The sequence below is a fragment of the Corythoichthys intestinalis genome, chromosome 9, assembly GCF_030265065.1.
Source record: "Corythoichthys intestinalis isolate RoL2023-P3 chromosome 9, ASM3026506v1, whole genome shotgun sequence".
NCBI classification, from domain to species: domain Eukaryota; kingdom Metazoa; phylum Chordata; class Actinopteri; order Syngnathiformes; family Syngnathidae; genus Corythoichthys; species Corythoichthys intestinalis.
The window spans coordinates 56,803,789-56,826,209 of NC_080403.1; the positions used below are offsets into that span (position 1 = coordinate 56,803,789).

At 39.7% G+C, this 22,421-nt stretch overlaps 1 protein-coding gene across 3 annotated transcripts in view; it reads left to right on the forward strand.

The window, feature by feature from the left end:
• The window catches only part of cpne5b (copine Vb), a 276,730-nt gene that overhangs the window by 235,015 nt on the left and 19,294 nt on the right, over positions 1–22,421 (forward strand). For all 3 annotated transcript variants that reach the window (XM_057845330.1, XM_057845331.1, XM_057845332.1), the window contains 6 exons: positions 1,948–2,001; positions 5,256–5,317; positions 11,445–11,491; positions 13,618–13,799; positions 13,901–14,028; positions 20,364–20,466. In XM_057845330.1, coding sequence (XP_057701313.1) covers positions 1,948–2,001; positions 5,256–5,317; positions 11,445–11,491; positions 13,618–13,799; positions 13,901–14,028; positions 20,364–20,466 — 576 coding nt within the window. The remainder of the gene's footprint in view (positions 1–1,947; positions 2,002–5,255; positions 5,318–11,444; positions 11,492–13,617; positions 13,800–13,900; positions 14,029–20,363; positions 20,467–22,421) is intronic.

Sequence of the window (22,421 nt, forward strand, 5' to 3'; positions counted from 1 at the left end):
GACCCCTGCCTGTTATCAACAGGAAGTGTCCCCGATATGTCCCCAAAATCAACAGGAACGACATGTTATCAACAGGACATTACCCCGAAATGTCTTCAACAGAAAGTGATCTGATATCAACAGGATGTGTCCCCAAAATGTCCCCAAATCAGCAGGAAATGACCTGATATCAACAAGTCATGTCCCCGAAACGTCCCCAAATCAACAGAAAGTGACCTGATCTTAACGGGACGTGTCGCCGAAAAGTCCCTAAATCAACAGGAAGTGACCTGATGTCAACAGAAAGTGTCCCAAATATGTCTCCAAATCAACATGAAATGAGCTGTTATTAATAAGACGTTTCCCTGAAATGTCTCCAACAGGAGGTGACATGATATCTATAGCACATGTCCCCGAAATGTCCCCAAATTAACAAAAAGTGATCTGATATCAACAAGTCATGTCCCCGAAACGTCCCCAAATCAACAGAAAGTGACCTGATCTTAACGGGACGTGTCGCCGAAAAGTCCCTAAATCAACAGGAAGTGACCTGATGTCAACAGAAAGTGTCCCAAATATGTCTCCAAATCAACATGAAATGAGCTGTTATTAACAAGACGTTTCCCTGAAATGTCTCCAACAGGAGGTGACCTGATATCTACAGCACATGTCCCTGAAATGTCCCCAAATTAACAAAAAGTGATCTGATATCAACAGAACGTATCCTCGAAATGTCCCCATAACAACAGGAAGTGACCTGATATCAACAGGAAGTGTCCCCGATATGTCCCCAAAATCAACAGGAACGGACATGTTATCAACAGGACATTACCCCGAAATGTCTCCAACAGAAAGTGATCTGATATCAACAGGATGTGTCCCCAAAATGTCCCCAAATCAGCAGGAAATGACCTGATATCAACAAGTCATGTCCCCGAAACGTGCCCAAATCAACAGAAAGTGACCTGATCTTAACGGGACGTGTCCCCGAAAAGTCCCCAAATCAACAGGATATCTGATATCAACAGGAAGTGTCCCAAATATGTCGCCAAATCAACAGGAAATGAGCTGTTATTAACAAGACGTTTCCCCGAATTGTCTCCAACAGGAAGTGACCTGATATCAAAAGGACATGGCCCCAAAAAGTCCCCAAACTAACAGGAAGTGACCTGATATCAACAAGACATTTCCCCAAAATGTCCCCAAATCAGCAGGAAATTATTCGATATCAATAAGACGTGTTCCCGAAATGTCCCCAAATCAACTGGAAATGACCTGATATCAACAGGAAGTGTCCCCGAAATGTCCCGTCTCCAACAGAAAGTGATCTGATATCAACAGGATGTGTCCCCGAAATTTCCCCAAATCAACAAGAAATGACCTGATCTTAACGGGACGTGTCCCCGAAAAGTCCCCAAATCAACAGGAAGTGACCTGATGTCAACAGAAAGTGTCCCAAATATGTCTCCAAATCAACATGAAATGAGCTGTTATTAACAAGACGTTTTCCCGAAATGTCTCCAACAGGAGGTGACCTGATATCTACAGCACATGTCCCCGAAATGTCCCCGAATCAACAGGAAGTGACCCGATATCAACAGGACGTGTCCCCGAAATGTCCCCAAATCAGCAGGAAATTATTCGATATCAATAGGACGTGTCCCCAAAATGTCCTCAGATCAACAGGAAGTGACCCGATATCAACAGGACATGTCCCTGAAATGTCCCTAAATCAAGAAGTGACTTAATATCAACAGGACGTGTCCCTGAAATATCCTCAAATCATCCTGGACGGTTCTTAGATCTGTATGTGCCACAGCAACGCCCCATAGTAATTTCTCCAGAAATTGCTGTTTCTAGTATACTGTATAAGTATTGTTCTCCAATTTTAATATAATTTCATGCATTTTTTTAAAATCAGCCCAGAGCAAACAACTAATATCTCATTTTCCCCTCTTCTATTTTTAGGTTATAAACACCAAGAAGAAAATGAAGAAAAAGAAATATGTCAACTCCGGAACTGTGAGTGCCTCCAGCTAATCAAGGCTGGAACTGTTGTGCTTCAGTGTCAGTTCTCTTGTTCACCAATTCAATTAGCACATATGGTAGAGAGTGTTGTGAAAACTGAATATGAAGTATGTGTTCAACAGCACAGTTTGTGCACATTAATCTTGCACATTGCACTCAGTATTTGACTTGTTCATTGTTTCGTACAAGTATTGTCGAAACCAGGGGTGTCAAACTCATGTTGGTTCGTGAGCCACATTTATAGCAATCATGTGCACTGGAAGATGAGTATTCACAGCCAGTTCTTCTAGTATTAGCGAATTGGACGTCTATTGTTGGTAATGGTAGGCAATGAGTTCATTTTGTGACACTTTCATGTCATTTTAAGATACTTACGGGACACTTCCTGGTTGTTGTTGTTGTTGTTGTTTCTACCTGTCCAGCTGCTTAGACATGGAGAATTTGTTTTAATGTATCACCTGGAAGTTTGATATATTTCCATTGTGGTTTTTATTATGTTTTATTTATTCAGAGAAAGCAGTGAACAGTAAGGGGTTGTGGGGACAGAAAGGAAGGAAGCAGACAGAAGAGGAGAAGAACAAACAACAACAAGAAATACAATTGTTACACGCCTATGCTACCCATGAACATAGTGGTGTTATCGTTAGCTAATTACATATACCCGTGAACACCTTGTGACATAAGGGGGAAGGTAAAAGGACACTGGATTACCTGGAGTGTGGCGTACACAATTCGGCAATGTGAGGTGGGGAACCCAGTATTATGTAAATCGCCTATAAGTGTGGATATGTTGACATCCTATTCAATGTTACCTGATCGCTAATCCTAGCACCGACAGTCCCTCTACCCAAGTGTGTCTAATTGCACTCAGCTATGTGTGAACCCACTCAGATGTATGAAAATTAGGGCTGTCAAAATTATCGCGTTTACGGGCGGTAATCAATTTTTTCGATTAATCACGTTAAAATATTTGACGCATTTCACGCACATGCCCCGCTCAAACAGATTAAAATGACAGCACAGTGTCATGTCAACTTGTTACTTGTGTTTTTTGGTGTTTTGTCACCCTCTGCTGGCGCTTGGGTACGACTGATTTTATGGGTTTCAACACCATGACCATTGTGTAATTATTGACATAAACAATGGGAAGCTAGTAGTTCATTTTTTGATTGAAAGTTTTACAAATTTTATTAAAATGAAAACATTAAGAGAGTTTTAATATAAAATTTCAATAACTTGTACTAACATTTATCTTTTAAGAACTACAAGTCTTTCCATCCATGGATCGCTTTAACAGAATGTTAATAATGTTAATGCCATCTTGTTGATTTATTGTTATAATAAACAAATACAGTACTTATGTACAGTATGTTGAATTTATATATCCGTCTTGTGTCTTATCTTTCCATTCCAAAAATAATTTACAGAAAAATATGGCATATTTTATCGATGGTTTGAATTGTGATTAATTACGATCAATTAATTTTTAAACTGCGATTAACTCGATTTAAAATTTTAATAGTTTGACAGCCCTAATGAAAATACTACAGAAAAGTGGAAATGCTGTGCGGGGGCCGCCCCAGGTCCTCGGCACCTCCCCAGTCAAACTGAAGGGGGGAGCGCTATGGAAGCAATATTGTAGCAAAACTACTGTATCTTCAAATGTGTACCAGGATTCACAAGTGCCACACAGCTGATGCTCCAGAAGGAAGTCACCCCAAGAGAGTGGTAAAAAGAGTGCACACTTCCCTCTAGTAGGACCTTCACAATGCATCTTACACTAACTAGCTAGCAGCTAAGTAGCAGCGTTATTTTAGACCTGGGATGTAACTCTTGACTGGAAAACAACAAAGATAAGACGTGCACAGAGATTGTCCGTAGTGTGCAAGCCAGATTTTTATTTGTTGAACACGGAGCATTTGGTTTATTAATTACATGGGACTTTCTGCTGTTAGATAGGAGCTGGAGTTACTACCAGCAGTGATAAACACTCACTTTCTTGAAAAACCTTATGTCCATCCTTCATCCATCTATTCATGCTCTGCTCTGTGTGCGTCAGAGGTACACTCAAACGCCGGCGGTACCGACCGAGAGCAAGGTCACAGGGAAAACGCGGACTGGATTTATAGTTATGTGGGCGTTTTCTATACGAACAAGTGGAATGGGTTGGATAACGAAGCACTGAAGGGGCTCTCCACCTTACTCTATGAAGTGAGGGGAAACTGACAGATTTATGATCATATTTAAGTTAAGAATGACTGGTTATATGATTATTGATTTAAAATAATATTCTGGCAACTTCATAGTGACTATGTCAGCATTTTTTGTAATGTTTTTGTTTCTTAAATAAAACACCACCAAATTATTTAGGGGAGCTTAAGAGGAGTTTCGGGGGGGCTGAAGCGCCCCTAAAATAGGGCTAAGGACGCCTACATATTTGTGAATCCAGGTACGCATTTGAAGATAGTTTTGCTACAATAATGGTTCCATGGAGAGCCGCACACCCCTCCCCCGCAGCTCCAGCAAAGGGGCCACCGTCACCCCCAGGACCCAGGGTGGTCATCCTGACCATCCGCGCCCCCACCTCCAGCCACCACTGCACCCTCCCCAGGTGACATGGCACGCTGCAGAACACAACAACCCACTAGGCCCGGGCCAGGACAGTATCCCCAACCGTAAAAGGCGACTCCCCAGCGTCCACCTGCAATTTGCGCCGGGACCCAAACAGGATGCACGGGTAGGAAAAAGAGAGAAAGGGGGATGCAGGAGAATGCCGAGAGGCCACCACGGGACCAGAGCTCCGACCCCTCGACCCCAGCAACCGACAGCCCAGACAAAGAGGAGGCCCCACCCCTGGAACCCTGCCATTTGGAAAAGTATGGCTTCCACCTACCGCCCTATTACTGTGTCTGCCAGGTCCCCGACTGGCAGCCACTACCCAGCAGGGATGTGTGGGGAGCGTCGGGTAATGCAGTGTACTTCCTGTAAATTTTTCATCATTACCCCTTGATTTTTTTTTAGCATTTCCAGGCTGCTTCGGTTGGTTTTAGGGCTTTACCAAGTTACTTCTTGGCCACTTCTTTGTCAACTCGCTGTCTGCCATACAAAATATCTTTGGCCAGTTTGGCAAACACTCGTTTTACATTCAAAGTCATTGACAAGAAGCAAGTTTTCAGTTGTTTTGTCCTCAAATCAAATCGGTATTATGGTTCAATCTGATTTTTAATCGTTTTCATTGTTTTTCTTAGGTGACTCTCCTCTCGTTCTCTGTGGAGTCTGAGTTTACCTTTTTGGATTACATCAAAGGAGGGTAAGTGCACGTTTTTTGTTTGAAAGTCTGATGTTGTTTTTTCTTAAAGGGGAGGTTTTTGAGATTAGGCTTAAAGAGCATACGACAGGAGAAAAAAAGTCTTAAATAGCATTATTATGTGAATTACATTCATATTTTCAGACGATTCGACTATATACAACAATTTAGCAAAGCGCAGATGACGAGAAATTAGTCTTTTAATCTGCCGGTTAGCCACGTCTACCATAGTAGGGCTCTAGCGTCTCCAACAGGTGGATGACGTCAGTGGGTCACTGGGCTCATCGGTTTTACTATTCAGCCCATTGATGGGGAATTATTCAGAACGATGAAAACGCGACGATGAGACCCACAAAATTTCATTGTTTCAGTCTCTCTACTCCAATATTTTTACAGGATATTCTTTTTATCCCAGTATTTTTCCCCAATAGCTAAATAAATGGCTTGAGAAGGACTAGTCAGCCCGTCGAGGGGGAACTATTCACAACGAGGAAAACGCGACGAAGAGAGCTGAAAAATGTCATTGTTTCAGTCTCTTCAATATTTTTACAGGATATTCTTTTTATCCAAGTATTTTCCCCAATTACTAAATAAATGGCATGGTTATGACAATTAACAGTCTTGTGCTAAATGGAATATGAAATAATAAAAATGCACTTATTCAGGACGACATGGCAAAATGACTCCATAATGGTCAAAACTGTCGACTTCACCTTTACTGTCGCACCTCCAGAATGATATTTTATGACACCTAAGTCGGACATATGTCATTTCCCTTCCCCGGCTTCGGAGAATGTAAACAAACCAAAAGGCGTGACAGCTAGCCGACACGCTAACCCGAACCGAGTGATGTTTCAAAGTCTTCGAAGCGGAAAATCACACATAACTAGCTCGGATGTTTTGACATGACGACTGGGTTTTCGATTGTCTTCGCCGGAGAGCAATTTACAGCTCGTTCCCCGGAGGAGGGCGGCCGCAGTTGTTGTGCAGCTAACGTGCAGCTAATGTGCATTAGGAGAGCTTTTTACATGCCTATCAATGATCAAACATAAGTAGTCCTTAATTTAAAGAGTTGTAGTGTTTACTTTGTAATCGCTGTATTCACGGCTTTTTTTAACTCAAAGTTGAAATTTCTGATCGGTCGGAAAATTTGACAGAACACCGGGCACATGAGCACAATAAGCTGAATATAGTGCTCTCCCGGCGGATGAATGTGCGACAAGCCGCCGGGGTTGTGCCGAAAAATAGCCGCCCCGCATGCATGTCAGCCACAAAATGCAAGCCACCTACATATTAAAATGATCCCAGTATTTGACATAATACAAAACAAAATGTTTACTCACTTCCTCGTAAGTCCAATGGTCCCACAGTAGTAGGCCTTGTTTTATGAATTATGAATTATAATAAATAATAAATTATGAAATAAACATGCTTTTTCGTGTCACATGCACTTTAATCTTAGGCTAGGTTCAGACCGCAGGTCTTAATGAACGAACCCGATTTTGTCGTGTTTTTCCGACACGAGTGAGGGATTAACTTGATGGTCTGAACGGGACGAGTCGCATAGAAATGGACCTTTCAAATCCGATCTGGGCCGGATTTTTCGAGAATGTTGTGATGGTCTAAACTGTCAAGTCTCCCAAATCGGAATTTATGTAGCGGCAGGCAGGACGGCAAAGATGCAGCTGCGCATTAGCATTAGCGCCTAGCTTGAACTCTGTTTTTACGCAGGAGGTTGGCTTGAACTTACAGTCGTGAAAAAATTGGGACATCCCATTGAATATTCAGTTCTTTATTAAGAAATGTTCACATATCAATGTCTGATTTTGCATTTTTGTTAATATATTGGTTTAATGAGTAATACATTGTTAATTTTTGTTGTTTACCTGCAATTAAATCACTTTCTTTTCCAGAGATAGAGAAAAACAAGATCAGACATTGATATGTAAGCATTTCTTAATAAATAACTAAATATTCAATGGGGTGTTCTGATGCCGCTGCTCTTGGCCACTCATATATGCCTCAGGGAGGTTCCTGATCCTATTTTAGGTCGCTTGCAGCTTTGGTTTTGAAAGTATAAAATTTATTAGGGCTGTCAAAATTATCGCCCGTCAAAATATTTGACACAATTAACGCTAAAGCCCTGCTCAAACAGATTAAAATGACAGCAAAGTGTCATTTCCACTTGTTACTTGTGTTTTTTTTGTTTTTTTTTTGTTGTTGCCCTCTGCTGGCGTTTGGGTGCGACTGATTTTATGGGTTTCAGCACCATAATTATTATTGACATCAACAATGGCGAGCTACTGGTTTATTTTTTGTTTGAAAAGTTTACGAATTTTATTAAAACGAAAACATTAAGAGGGGTTTTAATTTAAATTTCTATAACTTGTACTAACATTTATCTTTTAAGGACTACAAGTCTTTCTATCCATGGATCGCTTTAAAGTGATCCTCTACCTGAAATACATGTAGGCTCTAATAAACCATGATTGTTCTCTTGTACTAAAATATGTTGTTAGAAACACATAAAATGTTAAATCAATGGCAATATATTTATAGTATTTACTACATATTTTGATGGTTAGTTGGCACCATGGTTTGCTGGCTCGCAGTGATGACGTCATTGGGATCTTTCCAAATGTGTAGCGTGTTCAAAATTGCTTATTACTGCCTAAAGTCGCGAAGTAAAATGCCACGATGTGCTGCTTTTGGATGCAATTTCCAGTCAAATGGAAGCAAGGGCAGTGAAGTGAGTGGTCAAGGTGGAATTATTATTTTTAGTGAATAAATGTGCATAAGTGGAAGCTTCTCCTCTTTTTGGTCCCTGTATGCACGTATCCTACCCACCACGCGTTACAACTGGCGCCCGAACATTTTTCCTGGATCCTCAGTCAAGTAAGGGATCCGTCTATGTTCTGGATCCGACGGTCCCACCGCGTCTGCAATATTGGTTTCGGATCTGTCTATTTTTTTTTATTGGTCGGTCCCACAGCGGCTTTTTGGATCAGTCTATTTTGTGGAATCGACGGTCTGATCGCAGCTGCAACATTGCCATGGGATCGGTCTAATTCCTGGATCTTCGAGTGAGTAAAAAACGCAGATTTGGATTACTATTGCTATCTTTTTTGTTGACTATTCTTCGTGGGAGTTTTCCCCAAATCATACCAAATAATCAAAGCACTATGGCACGCTACAGTGACGACAGTGACTCTGACGTGGACCTTACAACAATGTTGGACTTCGTCAGGGAACGCGTGTTTGCGTACTGCTGAGCTCCCGAGTGAAGAGTGGTCAAGGTGGAAATATTATTTTTTGTGACTAAAATTTGCATAGGTGGAAGCTTCTCCCCTTTTTGGTACTTTTATACACGTATCCTACCTACCACCCGTTACAATGGACAAGACATGGATTACACAAGGTGTGTTCTTTGGCCTGTACTGTATGTAAAGCACACGACAGCTCTGGATGCTAACAATCTACATAATTAGATTGGGATAAGTTTGAAAACGCAATATGCTTACCTTGAACATCTGCTAATAAAACCGGAGTTCCCAACAGCATACACTCTCGCTCCCAACCGGAGTTCCCAACAGCATACGCTCTGTGGCTCTGTTGTCATTGAGACTTTTGCCCAACTTTTGTCTTATCGGGTATTTGCTGCACGCATTTTTCCCTGAAGCTCGTCTTGTGAACGACCGACAGTGCTGTCCTGCTCCTCACTTTTCAGATCTGGTGCAAATAGGAAGGGTAGAACCGACGACATGTTGGGATAGCTAACGAGTGACACGCTGGAATTTCGGCAACGGGCCCGGTGACGTCACGCACTGTGACGTAACAAGAATAACGACCTATCACTTAAAATAATTTTACAAACTTTATTAAAACAAAAACATTAAGAGGGGTTTTAATATAAAATTATTCTAACTCATACTAACATTTATCTTTTAAGAATTACTTAAAAATAGAGGATCCCTTTAACAGACTGTTAATAACGTTAAGGCCATTTTGTTGATTTATTGTTATAATGAACAAATACAGTACTTATGTACAGTATGTTGAATGTATATATCCGTCTTGTGTCTTATCTTTCCATTCCAACAATAATTTACAGAAAAATATGGCATATTTTAGAGATGGTTTGAATTGCGATTAAATCATGATTAACTCATTCAGTCCCAGCCATTTTCACCGAAGCAAGGCCCTTCGCTCCTGGCCGGTTTACTGGATTTTGACTGATTTTGTAAGGCCCACAGACAATTCTGTTCTATTGCTATATAAACATGGAACCCACCAAAAGAAAGATTAGACTCTCTTCTTTCAGCAGGAAAAAAGTAAGTTCATATCTTTTTCCATTCTTTAGAAATCAGCATTAGAAAATAGCTTAGTTTGAGAAATTTTCCAATTTCTGATGAAAAAACATTGAAATCGAGCTTTTGTGAAAGCATACATTTCAAACATAACTTTGACTTTAACACAGCTATTTTTTTGCTTTAGTTACATCACAAACATCCGTATAATGTTTTCCTTTTACAAAATAACATAAACAACAAGACAAATAGAGCTTTTCATTGCAAAGTAACAATTTATTTACACATAACTAACTGAGAGATGACGTTGTTGCCGCGACAGCTGGGTAAACTTTTCGCTCTTCACCGCCTGTCTCATAAAGATAGATTTTTTTTTTGTTTCTGCGGGGTCTGCTCGGCGAGCAACACGGACTCAACGACATCGTCCGCTGCACTGGTGGTCCCTGTCGTTCTGCTCGGTCATCCAGCGCCTGGCATCCCAGGCGTCCTCTCGGTTATTCTGCTCAGTCGTCCGCCGCCTGGCATCCTTATGCCGGCACCCCGGCCGTGCAGGCCCGGCCGTTCGTTGCTGTTGAATCAGGTTGCGGGTCTTACTAAATGCGCTACTGCCCTCCAGTGGCCAGTTTTATTGCTTTAAAATGGATTTTCAGCCTTGTGCTTTGGAGCTGAGTTGAATCAGCAGTATAGAATACATATAAATAGGTCTTTTGGACACTGAAAAAAATAAAAATAGAATGTATTTATACGTTTTTGGGAGCAAATGAGTTAATTAACTTTTAAGCTGTGATTAACTCGATTAAAAATTTAAATCGTTTGACAGCGATAAAATTTACATTTCTGAAAGTAGGCCCCCTACGAAGCGGCCCCGCCCCCCGTTTCCCGTCAACTGATAGTAGAGTCTATGGATATATGAACTGTATTTCAGTTGAATTCACCTCAAGAAAACCATCGCATTCAAGTGAATTCCGCTAAAGTACAGTGCAGTATATTGCCTGAAGAGAGGATAGTCGTTGTGTTTGTGTTAGCAGCGATTCCCGAACAGCGTGAACATGTGTCAAAAGCTGTCTTTTCACAGGGATTCACCAAAGTGACAAGACTCTCCAAACTATGTCACAGCTCTCTTCCCGAAACTGACCTTTAAATCAACAGCCCACACACTCATGTTGTACGTACACACACACACCAATCGTTTCTAGGGACAACGTTAAAAAAAATGAATAAATAAACGATAACACTTTCCACCGGCAACTATAGCATGCAGACACTGTAATTCATGGGAAAGGCCTCATGAATAATACAAGCTAGCGTAATTAATGCTAAGGTTGCCAGGGTCGGACGTTGGCATATTCTCAGTCTCTGTCTAAAACTGAAAGGTTAATATGAATCTATAAGTCATTCATTTGGTTATCATTCTCCTGCCTCCTCTCGGGCTGCCTCTCACATGTAATGAGGGGCTGTCATTAGCCCCCCTGAGATTTCGTCACTCCGCCGCAAATTAACGAGAAGAAGGCAGAACTTCATCAGCCAGGGAGAATTACATTATGATTTGTTCTTAAGCGCTCCGTCACTTTAATTACCGTCTCCGCCATCTACGGCTCCTCGCGGAGGTGAAAGTGGAATAAGAACACGGGTGTAATCACTTTAATCTTTCTTTGCGAGCCCAGGGACCGCGTTATGCTTGACTACATGTGTCAAATGGCAATGAAAAATTGAAGTAGTGATGGCTTTGAACCTTTGGCACCATAGGAAATCATTTGTGGAACTGGATGAGGAGTGTTTGATATTGCTGTCTGTTCTATCTCTGCATTTTTCTCCGCTTCTAGGACGCAGATCAATTTCACGGTGGCTATCGATTTCACAGCCTCTAACGGTGAGTAATACAAAGTGTATGTTTTGCACTGTGTAAAGCCAGAACTGATAGAGGTGCTGTTTGATTGTGGCATGTTCAATTTCCTAATCAATCGCGCAAGTAGACGTAAGCAGGTGCCTCAGTTGGATTCTTAACAAACACTGTCAGCTGAAAGTGATGACCTTTGCTCTATTGACTTGAGGTGAAAATCCTTCAAGTAGAGGTGATAGGATGCGACTACACTCAACAATGCCTTTAATGCCCTAACATTGCATCTTTATGTCGATTGGCCTGTCACTGAGCTTTTAGTGTAGCTCCATGTAGCATCTCTGGGCTCCTTTACAAGGCGATGGGCCAACCGAATCAACAGAAAACAGCCTATGTATTACATGTTCGCATGCACACATTGCCGCAATTCTGCATGGGAACGATGTAATATTAATGCCATGCAGTAGGGGGCAGTGCAGTTTTCGAACGCCACAGCCGATAGGGTCCCCAACCTTTTTTGCGCTACGGACCGGTGTGATTTGGGTCTTTTTTTCACGGACCGGTGTTCTGTCAAACTTGGCACCCTTATAAAATTTTGCACCCAAAGCTTTTGTGGCGGTGAAAAAAAGCCCTCTTTTCTATTCAGTTGGACTCTCAATGTTATCCAACGGTGCTAAAAACCTATTTACACCATAAACATACAAGCTAATATATGTTGAACTAGCAAAATTGCAGCATTGGTTCAACGCTAATAAATTATCTCTGAATCTTAAAAAAAAAAAACACAATACACGCTATTTGGCAGAAAAGGTCTCAAGAAACACTTAAACATACAAATGAACAATGTGATGATACAAAAAGTAAGTGAGAACAAAGTCTTAGGTGTAGTAATTGATGATTTACTATCATGGAAGGCCAATGTGATCCAGCTGCACAATTAGCTTGCCAGAAGCGTTTCTATTCTCTTTAGAGCCCAAAACATGCTTGATGAGAAGGCCCTCCAAACTCTCTAGAGTGCACTGATCTTGCCGCATCTTAGTTATTGTTCAGAGATATGGGGACACACACACAAGGTTCACCTCCATCCTCTTCTGATCCTTCAAAAGAAAGCGATTCGGATCATCCACAACGCGCCATTCAGATCAAACACAAATGAGCTCTACATCAATACACTTCAAAACTGTTCAGATGATGTACAAGGCCCACTCAAATTGTCTCCCGTCTCACCTACAAATTCGACTCCAACTGAGGGAATCCAATTATGACGTGAGAGGGAGCAGATTGTTTTCTTATCGCAAAGTCAGAACTACCTTAAAATCATTTTACTGTACTGAGTACTGAGCAGGATGGGGTCACCGGCGTACTCCAGGTCAGTCCGGTGGTAGTTGCCAAAGGACATTACTGGGACACGCTCACAGACCCTAGACATCAGATGGTTGATGACTCAGTTAAAAAGGTCAGGAGCAGCCATGAAGCCCTGGCGAACACCCCTGGAGATATTAAAAGTCACTGCCGTTAATACGGACACAGTTCTCTGCGTTGCTGTAGAGCAGCTTGAACAGGGTGATGATCTCGGGTGGCGGTCCAAGGGCTTTGAGGATGTTTCACAGCGAGGAGTGGCATACGGTGTCAAAAGTGTCCTTTAAATCGACGAATCCGATGTACAGATGGCGTTCTTTACGGGATTCGCGGATCCTCTCTATCAGCAGACGGAGATGTGGTCAATTGTGGAGTGATTGGGCATAAAGCCAGCCTGATCACTGGAAGGGCACGACTAGGCAAGATCCTGGTGAAATATTGTTGGAATACTAAATTTTAAGACCTCTAACTGCATATTTTCCTCATATAACATACAATCAAATATACCTCAGATGTCAGAACGATTCCAGAGTGACCATGCATGACAGTTAGCAATGACTTTATCAAATGTAAATGCACATAAACTTTGCGACAACAAAAATATGATAGATTAGTTGACTTTTACAGGTATATATAGTACAAGAACAGCTGTTTCTTTCCTACTCTTTACTTCTTTACTCTGTCAAACTGACTGCTGCGAGACAAGTCATTAAATAGGAGAGCTAGTGCACTGTACTGTATCAGTACAAGCTGTGCACAGCAGTTGGCTGAAAGCTGTGCATTGGTTGTGTGGTCAACAGGTAACCCCTCTCAGTCCACGTCACTGCACTACATGAACCCATACCAGCTCAACGCTTATGCCATGGCACTGAAGGCTGTCGGGGAGATTATTCAGGACTATGACAGTGATAAAATGTTTCCCGCTCTTGGTTTTGGAGCCAAACTGCCCCCCGATGGACGGGTTTCGCACGAATTTCCACTGGTAAAGACACTTCACTGTTCAAACTCATAGCTCAGAGACTATATGTTTTTTTTTGTAATACGTATAATGTTACTAAAGTGATGTGGGTGTTCTCTCCTCAGAATGGAAACATCGAGAATCCTTACTGCAACGGAATAGAGGGAATCTTAGAAGCCTACCACCAGAGTCTGAAGACAGTGCAACTGTATGGGCCGACCAATTTTGCACCAGTGGTGAACCATGTAGCAAGGTAAAATTGTTTTTAAAAATGTATATACCTGTGTCGCATTCCAGATTTACCATTTTTCATAAATCAGAGCTAAAAGTGGCGAGAATTCTCCCTGACATAAAGGTTGCCGTACAGCCCGAATATTTTGGGGGGTCGGTGGGAGGGCTCTGTGGGGGGTAAAACGGAAAAAAATAGTCCAGGGTCACGTTTTTACTTGATAGTTATAAAGGGGATCACTATTATGTAAAAACGTGATAATTATCATGGACAAACATGGAAATCATTAAGTAAAAAGTGAGTTTTCATGTAATAATGCGATAATCAAGTTAAACTGGGGGTGGCGTGGCTCAGTGGTAGAGTAGTTGTCCCCCAACCCAGAGGTTGTGCGACCGATTCTCCGCCCTGATGACCTCGCCTAAGTGTCCTTGAGCAAGATACTTAACCCCATGTTGCTCCTGGTGCTGCGTCACCAGTAGGTGGATGGCGAGATAGTTTAAAGCGCTTTGAGCGCCTTGAAAGGTGGTAAAGTATAACACCATTTAACACCAACTGAGAATACTATCATGTAAAAATGTGATAATTATCAAGTGAAAAGTGATCGTTTTCATGTAAAAATGTGATAATCATGTTAAGATGAGAAAACTATCATATAAAATGTGATAATTATCATGTAAAAATGATAGTTTTTTTATTTTTACATGATAGATTTATCATTTTTCAATGATTACCAGTTTTACGTGATAATTGTCATTTTTACATGAGTTTTTATAATGTAAACAAGTGAAAACTAATGTAACTTTTTTAATTGTAAAAATGAGAGAGTTCTCATTTTTACATGATAGTGTTCATGCTTTTACATGATAGTTCTCATTTTTACATGGTAATGATCAGGTATTTACATTATACATGACAACTATCCCAATTTTACATGGTAGTTTTCTCAGTTTTGCATAATTATCACATATTTAATGAGTTTTCTATTTTTACATGATAATTATCATGTTCTTACATTTTAGTTATCAAGTATTATGATAAAATCATGTAAAAACATGATAACATCATGTTAAAGCATGATAATTTTAATGTAAAAATTGTTAAATTTCATGTAAAACGTGAAAACTGAAATGTAAAAATGATAGCGTTGTCATTTTTACATGAGTTTACTAATTTTTACATAATTATCATGTCTTCATGAGTATTCTCTTTCTTTACATGATAATTACCATGTTTTTACATGATCATGATCATTTTCACATGATCATTATTGTTTTCACATTTTAATTATCATAGATTATGATAAAATCATGTAAAAGTGTGACACTATCATGTAAAAACATGAAAACTATCATGTAAAAGTGTGCTAATTATCATGTAAAAACGTGATAATTTTCATGTAAAAATGTGGTACTATCATGTAAAAATGTGAATTATTTAACAGCAACTTCATTTTTACACATTTTTAAATGATAGTTTCCATGCTTTAACATGACAGTTCTCATTTTTATATAATTTTTAAAGCATCGTTTTCACGTTTTTACATGAGAATTTTCTTATATTTGATGATAGTGATTATTTTTACATGATTAACATGGTAAAATTTTCGCTTGATCATTATCATTTTTTACTTGATAAATAATGTGTATACATTTTTATTATCAAATTTTATGATAATATAATGTGAAACCGTGATAAGCATCATGTAAACGCGTGATACTATGATGTAAAAGCATGTTAATTATGAAACATGAAAAAGTGAAAATTTCATGTAAAAATGTGGTACTATCATGTAAAAACGTGAAAACTCATGTAAAACTTAGGTAAAAATGGATTCTTTATTTTTACATCATAACATTTTGTGATAGTTCTCTTTTATTAAATAATGATCACATTCTTACATGAGTTTTACATATTTGGAGGGGCGATTATATTTATCTCATTTTTTACATGATAAGTTTCACATTTTTCGATAATAGATATTATGTTTTTACATGATAATGATCATGTTTTAACATTTTAAATCAGTTTTACATGATCATTATCATTTTTACATGATAATGTTTATGTTTTTACATTTTTTTGGTTATCATTTAATATGTAAAAATACGAGAATGATAGCTTTACATTTTTAAAAGACAGGGATCACGTTTTTACATGATAAATATCACATTTTTACATGATAAATTTCACATTTTTACAATTAAAAATAAATTAGCAAATTAATAAGAAATAAAAATTGCATTAGCAGTGCAATAACAGTGATATTTCAGTGCAAACTTCAGTTGAGTATGATGACCGCTCCTGGAAAGAATTCTCTCTCAGTCTGTTTGTTTTGTATGGTAGCGCCTGCCAGAAGGCACACATGTTGAAGAAGTGGAAGCTGGAGAGTGTATACTCTTTTATGATTTTCCTTGCCCTTCCTAGGCATCGAGAATTGTAAATGGTGGACAGGGGATAATAACACACCTGCAAAAGTTCACTGTGCGTGCGCAAACCCTTGCAGGGTCGCACTATGAAGAACTCAAGTCACGCCACAACATGGAAAAAAATAGTATCCATGCTAAATAAATAAACTACATCTCTAGTCACCATCACCTGGTACTCATATAAGTGGAGGTCCATACCGCTAAAAATAGAGCGTAGTTGGTCTTTGTCAAAGAGAACCTGGACAAACATGAGTCCATGCAGGCTAATGTTCTTTATATACAGTATGACTATATGTACGTTTGATACTACTGATCTAGACAAACATCAGCACAGTCACAATAAACCAAACTTGACATGCTTGAACATGAGATTAGATAACATGATGGTGGCTGGATTTAGCAGACGGAACAAATGTGTCACTATTAACAAACACTGACAGATGCTATCATAACCGACAATTTGTGACATGATCAAAATGCACCTTCTAAACTTGATTGCTCTCCTTTAGCTATTGTGAAACCGCATGCAAACATTTCCTTCATGCACAAATCAAAATTGAGTTAAGCGCTTAAAATCGACCTTTTCAAATTTAGCGTATGAAAATGTGTACTGAGGATTAAATTAGAGATGTGCCAATCGATCAGGTCCGATCACGTCATTTTCAAAGTATAAAAAAATATCAGCCATGCCTTATTTTAATATATACCGTATTGGCCCGAATATAAGACGACCCTGATTATAAGACGACCCCCTCTTGTTCAAGACTCAAGTTTGAAAAAAACTTTTTGAACCCCAAATTATTTTTTATACACAAAATAATTACAGTACATCTGAAACAAATGATTATAACAATATATTTGAGAGAAAAAGCATGTTATTTTGCCTCATTCAAATCTTAACATCTGAACATTTAAGTATGTAAACTTAAGTGGAATCACATTTGTAAATGAATGACTTCGGGTTTTTGAAATGTAAATAAACAAATCTATTGTGATGAAACAACAAAATTGCAATAACTGCATTAACCATCAAAGTGAAATCTAACTGTAATTGTAGTCTTGAAACAAATCTGAATAAGGAAAAACCAATAAAGTAATGCCAACTGGTTAAACTTGAGATATCTGAGATGTCATGACAGAAAATCACTTCAATGATATCTGGCGCCATCTAGCGTCGTGAATGGGTAAAATGTCTAGACCGCTGAGATCATGACAGAACATCGCTTTATTGATATCTGGCGCCATCTAGCGTCGTAAATGGGTATAACGTCTAGAACGCGATTATAAGACGACCTCGCTTCTTCAATCTGATTTCAATGCAAAAAACACCGTCTTATATTCGGGCCAATACGGTATTTTTTAATTAAATCGTTTTATAATTGTATTTCACGTTACAGACATAATATGTTGCACTCATCCAGAGTCTTTATTTTAGGCTTAAGGTAGGGTAATCAAATTTATCCCGATAACGGCGGTAATTCATTTTTTAAAAAATGTATCACGTTAAAATATTTAACGCAATTAACGCATGAACTGCACGACCCACTCAAGCATTGTCGCGCTCAATCTGTAATGGTGCCGTTTTACCGATATAGAGAGATAAAAGACAGCGTATAATGAGTAGAGTGAATTTTGGCAGCCTTTGGAGACTTTTTTAAACTGGCTAATGCCTTACAATCCCTCTCCCTACGATTAGAAATATCATGGGAAGCAATGTGGGTAAGCAAGGTAGCAATTGATCTTTTTCTTAACATCTTATGTTATTTCCCAGAGAAGATATATTAATTGGTAGCACTACGCACAGTCATGGTTCCACTTCCCATCATGCATTTGGTCATGGCTACAGTATCATTTACTGAAAGCTCAACAAATACACTAGATGGCAACATTTAGTCACAATATACAAAGCCACAAGTCTTTCTATCCGTGGATCCCTCTCACAGAAAGAATGTTAATAATGTAAATGCCATCTTGAGGATTTGTTGTCATAATAAAAAAAAAATTACAGTACTTATGTGCTGTATGTTGAATGTATATATTCGTCCGAGTTTTATTCATTTTTTTCTTAATGCATTACCAAAATGTATATGATCGGGAAAAATGATCGGGAATGATTAGAATTGAATCGGGGCAAAAAAAAAAAGCAATCGGATCGGGAAATATCGGGATCGAAAGATACTCAAACTAAAACGATCGGGATCGGATCGGGAGCAAAAAACATGATCAAAACACCCCTAGATTAAATCGATGTGACGAGATGAGTACCGTATTTTTCGGACTACAAGTCGCTCCTGAGTATAAGTCGATCCAGCCATAAAATGCCCAACGAAGAGAAAAAAAACATACAAGTAGCACCGGAGTATAAGTCGAATTTTGGGGGGAAATTTACTTGATAAAATCCAACAGACATGTCATCTTGAAAGGCAATTTAATACAAAATACAATAGAGAACAACATGCTAAATAAATGTACAGTGTACAGTGCATGAACAACGAAATGCGAATATACTGTCCTACGCTACGGCTCGGTCCTGGCCATACAGCGAACTCCCAAAAGACAATGCTGGACGTCTGTATAATTTGCTGAATCAATTTGGTCCTCGATAGAAAACAGGTTCGCATCAACGTAAATAAATGATAATTAGGTACTATTCGTAATAAGTAACAGGTTAGCATGCGTTCGCTATCATTAGCACATCGTTCAAACAACCACACAACTGGCTCTATGTGTCCGATCGCGGGTGGAAAACACACAACAACAACAGAAAAGATGATACACGCAGGCGTTGCCTCTGTAGAGATGATTTAAAAGCATAAACAATGAAAGTAGGTTCGCAGCCGTCTATTCTCTCTCGCTAACTCGGCGGCTCACTCACTCAGAGCTACGTAGCTGTCCGTCTTCTTCTGGCGTGTGAGCACTCTTCTTCACGTAAACAAGTGCGAGTGCGCCCTCACGTGGGCGTGAAAGCGCCACAAACTAAATGCATCCATTTCGAGATAAAAAAGTCAATAATACAATTGAACATACACTGCCAAAGGCAGAACGCGAACGTGGCCATAGCTATAAAGAGTTATTCAGATAACTATAGCATTAGAACATGCTAACAACTTTACAAAACCATCAGTGTCACTGCAAAACACCAAAATAACATGTGAAATTATATCATAATGTGTTAATAATTCCACACTCCTGAGTATAAGTCGCACCCCCAGCCAAAATATGAAAAAAAACGCGACTTATAGTCCGAAAAATACGGTATATGTGAATGAAAAGGTTGTTATACACTGCTGGCCAAAAGTATTGGCATCCCTGCAATTCACTCAAATTTTCCCAGAAAATGATTGAAATTACAAATGCTTTGGTAGTAATATCTTTATTTATTTTGCTTGCAATGAGAAAACACAAAAGAGAATGGAAAACAAATGAAATCACAAAATGGGCCGGACAAAAGTATGGGCACCCTTTGAAAAATCATGTGATGCTTCTCTAATTTGTGTAATTAACAGCACCTGTTACTTAACTGTGGCACATAACAGGTGGTGGCAATAACTAAATCACACTTGCGGCCAGTTAAAATGGATTCAAGTTGACTCAACCTCCATCCTACGTCCTTGTGTGTACCACATTGAGCATTAAAGGGATCCTCGATCTTTAAGACAAGTAATTCTTAAAAGATAAATGTTAGTATGAGTTCTAATAATTTGATATTAAGGCATGTCCAACTGGGAGGAGACCCTGGGGTCAAAAATAAATTAGTCCGACCCCCATAATAGTCATAACTGTGTCCTGCGAACCAAAATGAGTTTGACACCCCTGATATAGACTACTTGGACGCATGTAATCTATTGCCAATTCTGCATGCCAAAGCATACGATTATTATTGTTTGTTTTTTTATAACATTGTGACGTCTTATCAAACCTGTGTACAAACAGGTATGCGGCGTCAGTGCAGGACGGCTCCCAGTACTTTGTGCTCCTCATCATCACAGACGGAGTCATATCTGACATGTCTCAGACCAAAGAGGCCATTGTAAATGTAAGTACAAGGAAGGCACCATTTGATATACAGTAAATGTTGCTAATGAAGGAGCAGAATGGGTTCATTCATAAACATTTTCCCCAGACAGCCAATTATGGTAAACAAGCAGAGGCTTGTTATTATCGCTAAATGTGTTTAAATATGTGCTCGTAATGGTCACAGTCCCCTGACACCCAAATATGCGCATGCAGTCTGTTTTCGTTGCCATTCATTTTAGAATAAATTTGCAGCGCAGGGAATGCATTCAAGTTAATGAATGAAGACGAAATGTTCTGTCGATTTGTGATGGGACACTTAAACTCAGAATACGATGCACTGATACACAGGGGTCACGATACGATACGATATGTTATGATATGTATGTATGTATTTATATATAGACACGTACAGTGGGGAGAACAAGTATTTGATACACTGCCAATGGGTTTTCCCATTGGCAGTGTATCAAATACTTGTTCTCCCCACTGTATGTGTCTGTATTATACTTTCTATCTATGTGTGCTTATATACTATGTACTGTATGTGGGTATGACCCCGAGAAAAAAAAAAAACGAATCAACAGGAAGTGACCTCGAAATGGCCCAAAATCAACAGGAAGCGACCCTGAAATGCCTCAAAATCAACAGAAAGTGACCTGATATCGACAGGAAGTGACCCCGAAATGGCCCAAAATCAACAAGTGGCCCCGAAATGTCCGCAAATCAACAGGAAGTGACCCAAATATATCAAGTGACCCCAAAATGCCCCCAAATCAACAGGAAGTGTCCCAAAATCAACAGGAAGTGACCAATGAGCTGGAAGTGGCCCTGAAATGCCCTGAAATCAATAGGAAATGGTCCATAGTGTGCAGGAAATGACCGGAAATCAACAGGAAGTGACCCCAAAATTCCCCCAATCAACAGGAAGTGACCCGATATCAATAGTAAGTGACCAGAAAATACCCCCAAATCAACAGGAAGTGACCTGATATCAACAGGAAGTGACCCTAAAATGCCTCAAAATCAACAGGAAGTCACCCAATATCAACAGGAAGTGAAACCAAAACTCCCCCAAATCAACAGGAAGTGACCCGATAGTAACAAGAAGCGACCCTGAAATGCCTCAAAATTAACAGGAAGTGACCTGATATCAACAGGAAGTGACCCCAAAATTCCCCCAAATCAACAGGAAGTGACCTGATAGCAATAGGAAGTGACCCTGAAAAGCCTCAAAGTCAACAGGAAGTGATCCAATGTTAACTGAAAGTACCGAAGTACCCCCAAGTCAACAGGAAGTGACCCAATATCAGCAGGAAATTACCCAAAATCAACAGAAAATGACCCTGAAATGCCCCCAAATCAATAGGAAGTGATCCGATGCCAACAGGAAGTGACGCTGAAATGCCCCCAAATCAATAAGAAGTGGCCCGTTATCAACAGGAAGTGACCCTGAAATTCCCCCAAATCAACAGGAAATGACCTGATTTCAACAGGAAGTGACCCCGAAATGCCCACAAATCAAAAGGAAGTGACCCAATTTCAACAGGAAGTGACCAAATATCTACAGGAAGTGACCCAGTATCAGCAGGAAATGACCCAATATCAACAGAAAGTGACCCTGAAATGCCCCCAAATAAACAGGAAATGACCCGATATCAACAGGAGGTGACCCCGAAATGCCTCAAAATCAACAAGAAGTGACCCGATATCAACAGGATGTGACCTCAATATGCCCCCAAATCAACAGGAAGTGACCAAATATCTACAGGAAGTGACCTAATATCAACAGAAAGTGACCCTGAAATGCCCCCAAATCAACAGGAAATGACCTGATATCAATAGGAGGTGACCCGAAAATGCCCCCAAATCAACAGGAAGTGACCCAATGTTAACTGAAAGTGACCCTGAAATGCCCCCAAATCAACAGGAAGTGACCCAATTTCAACAGGAAGTGACCAAATATCTACAGGAAGT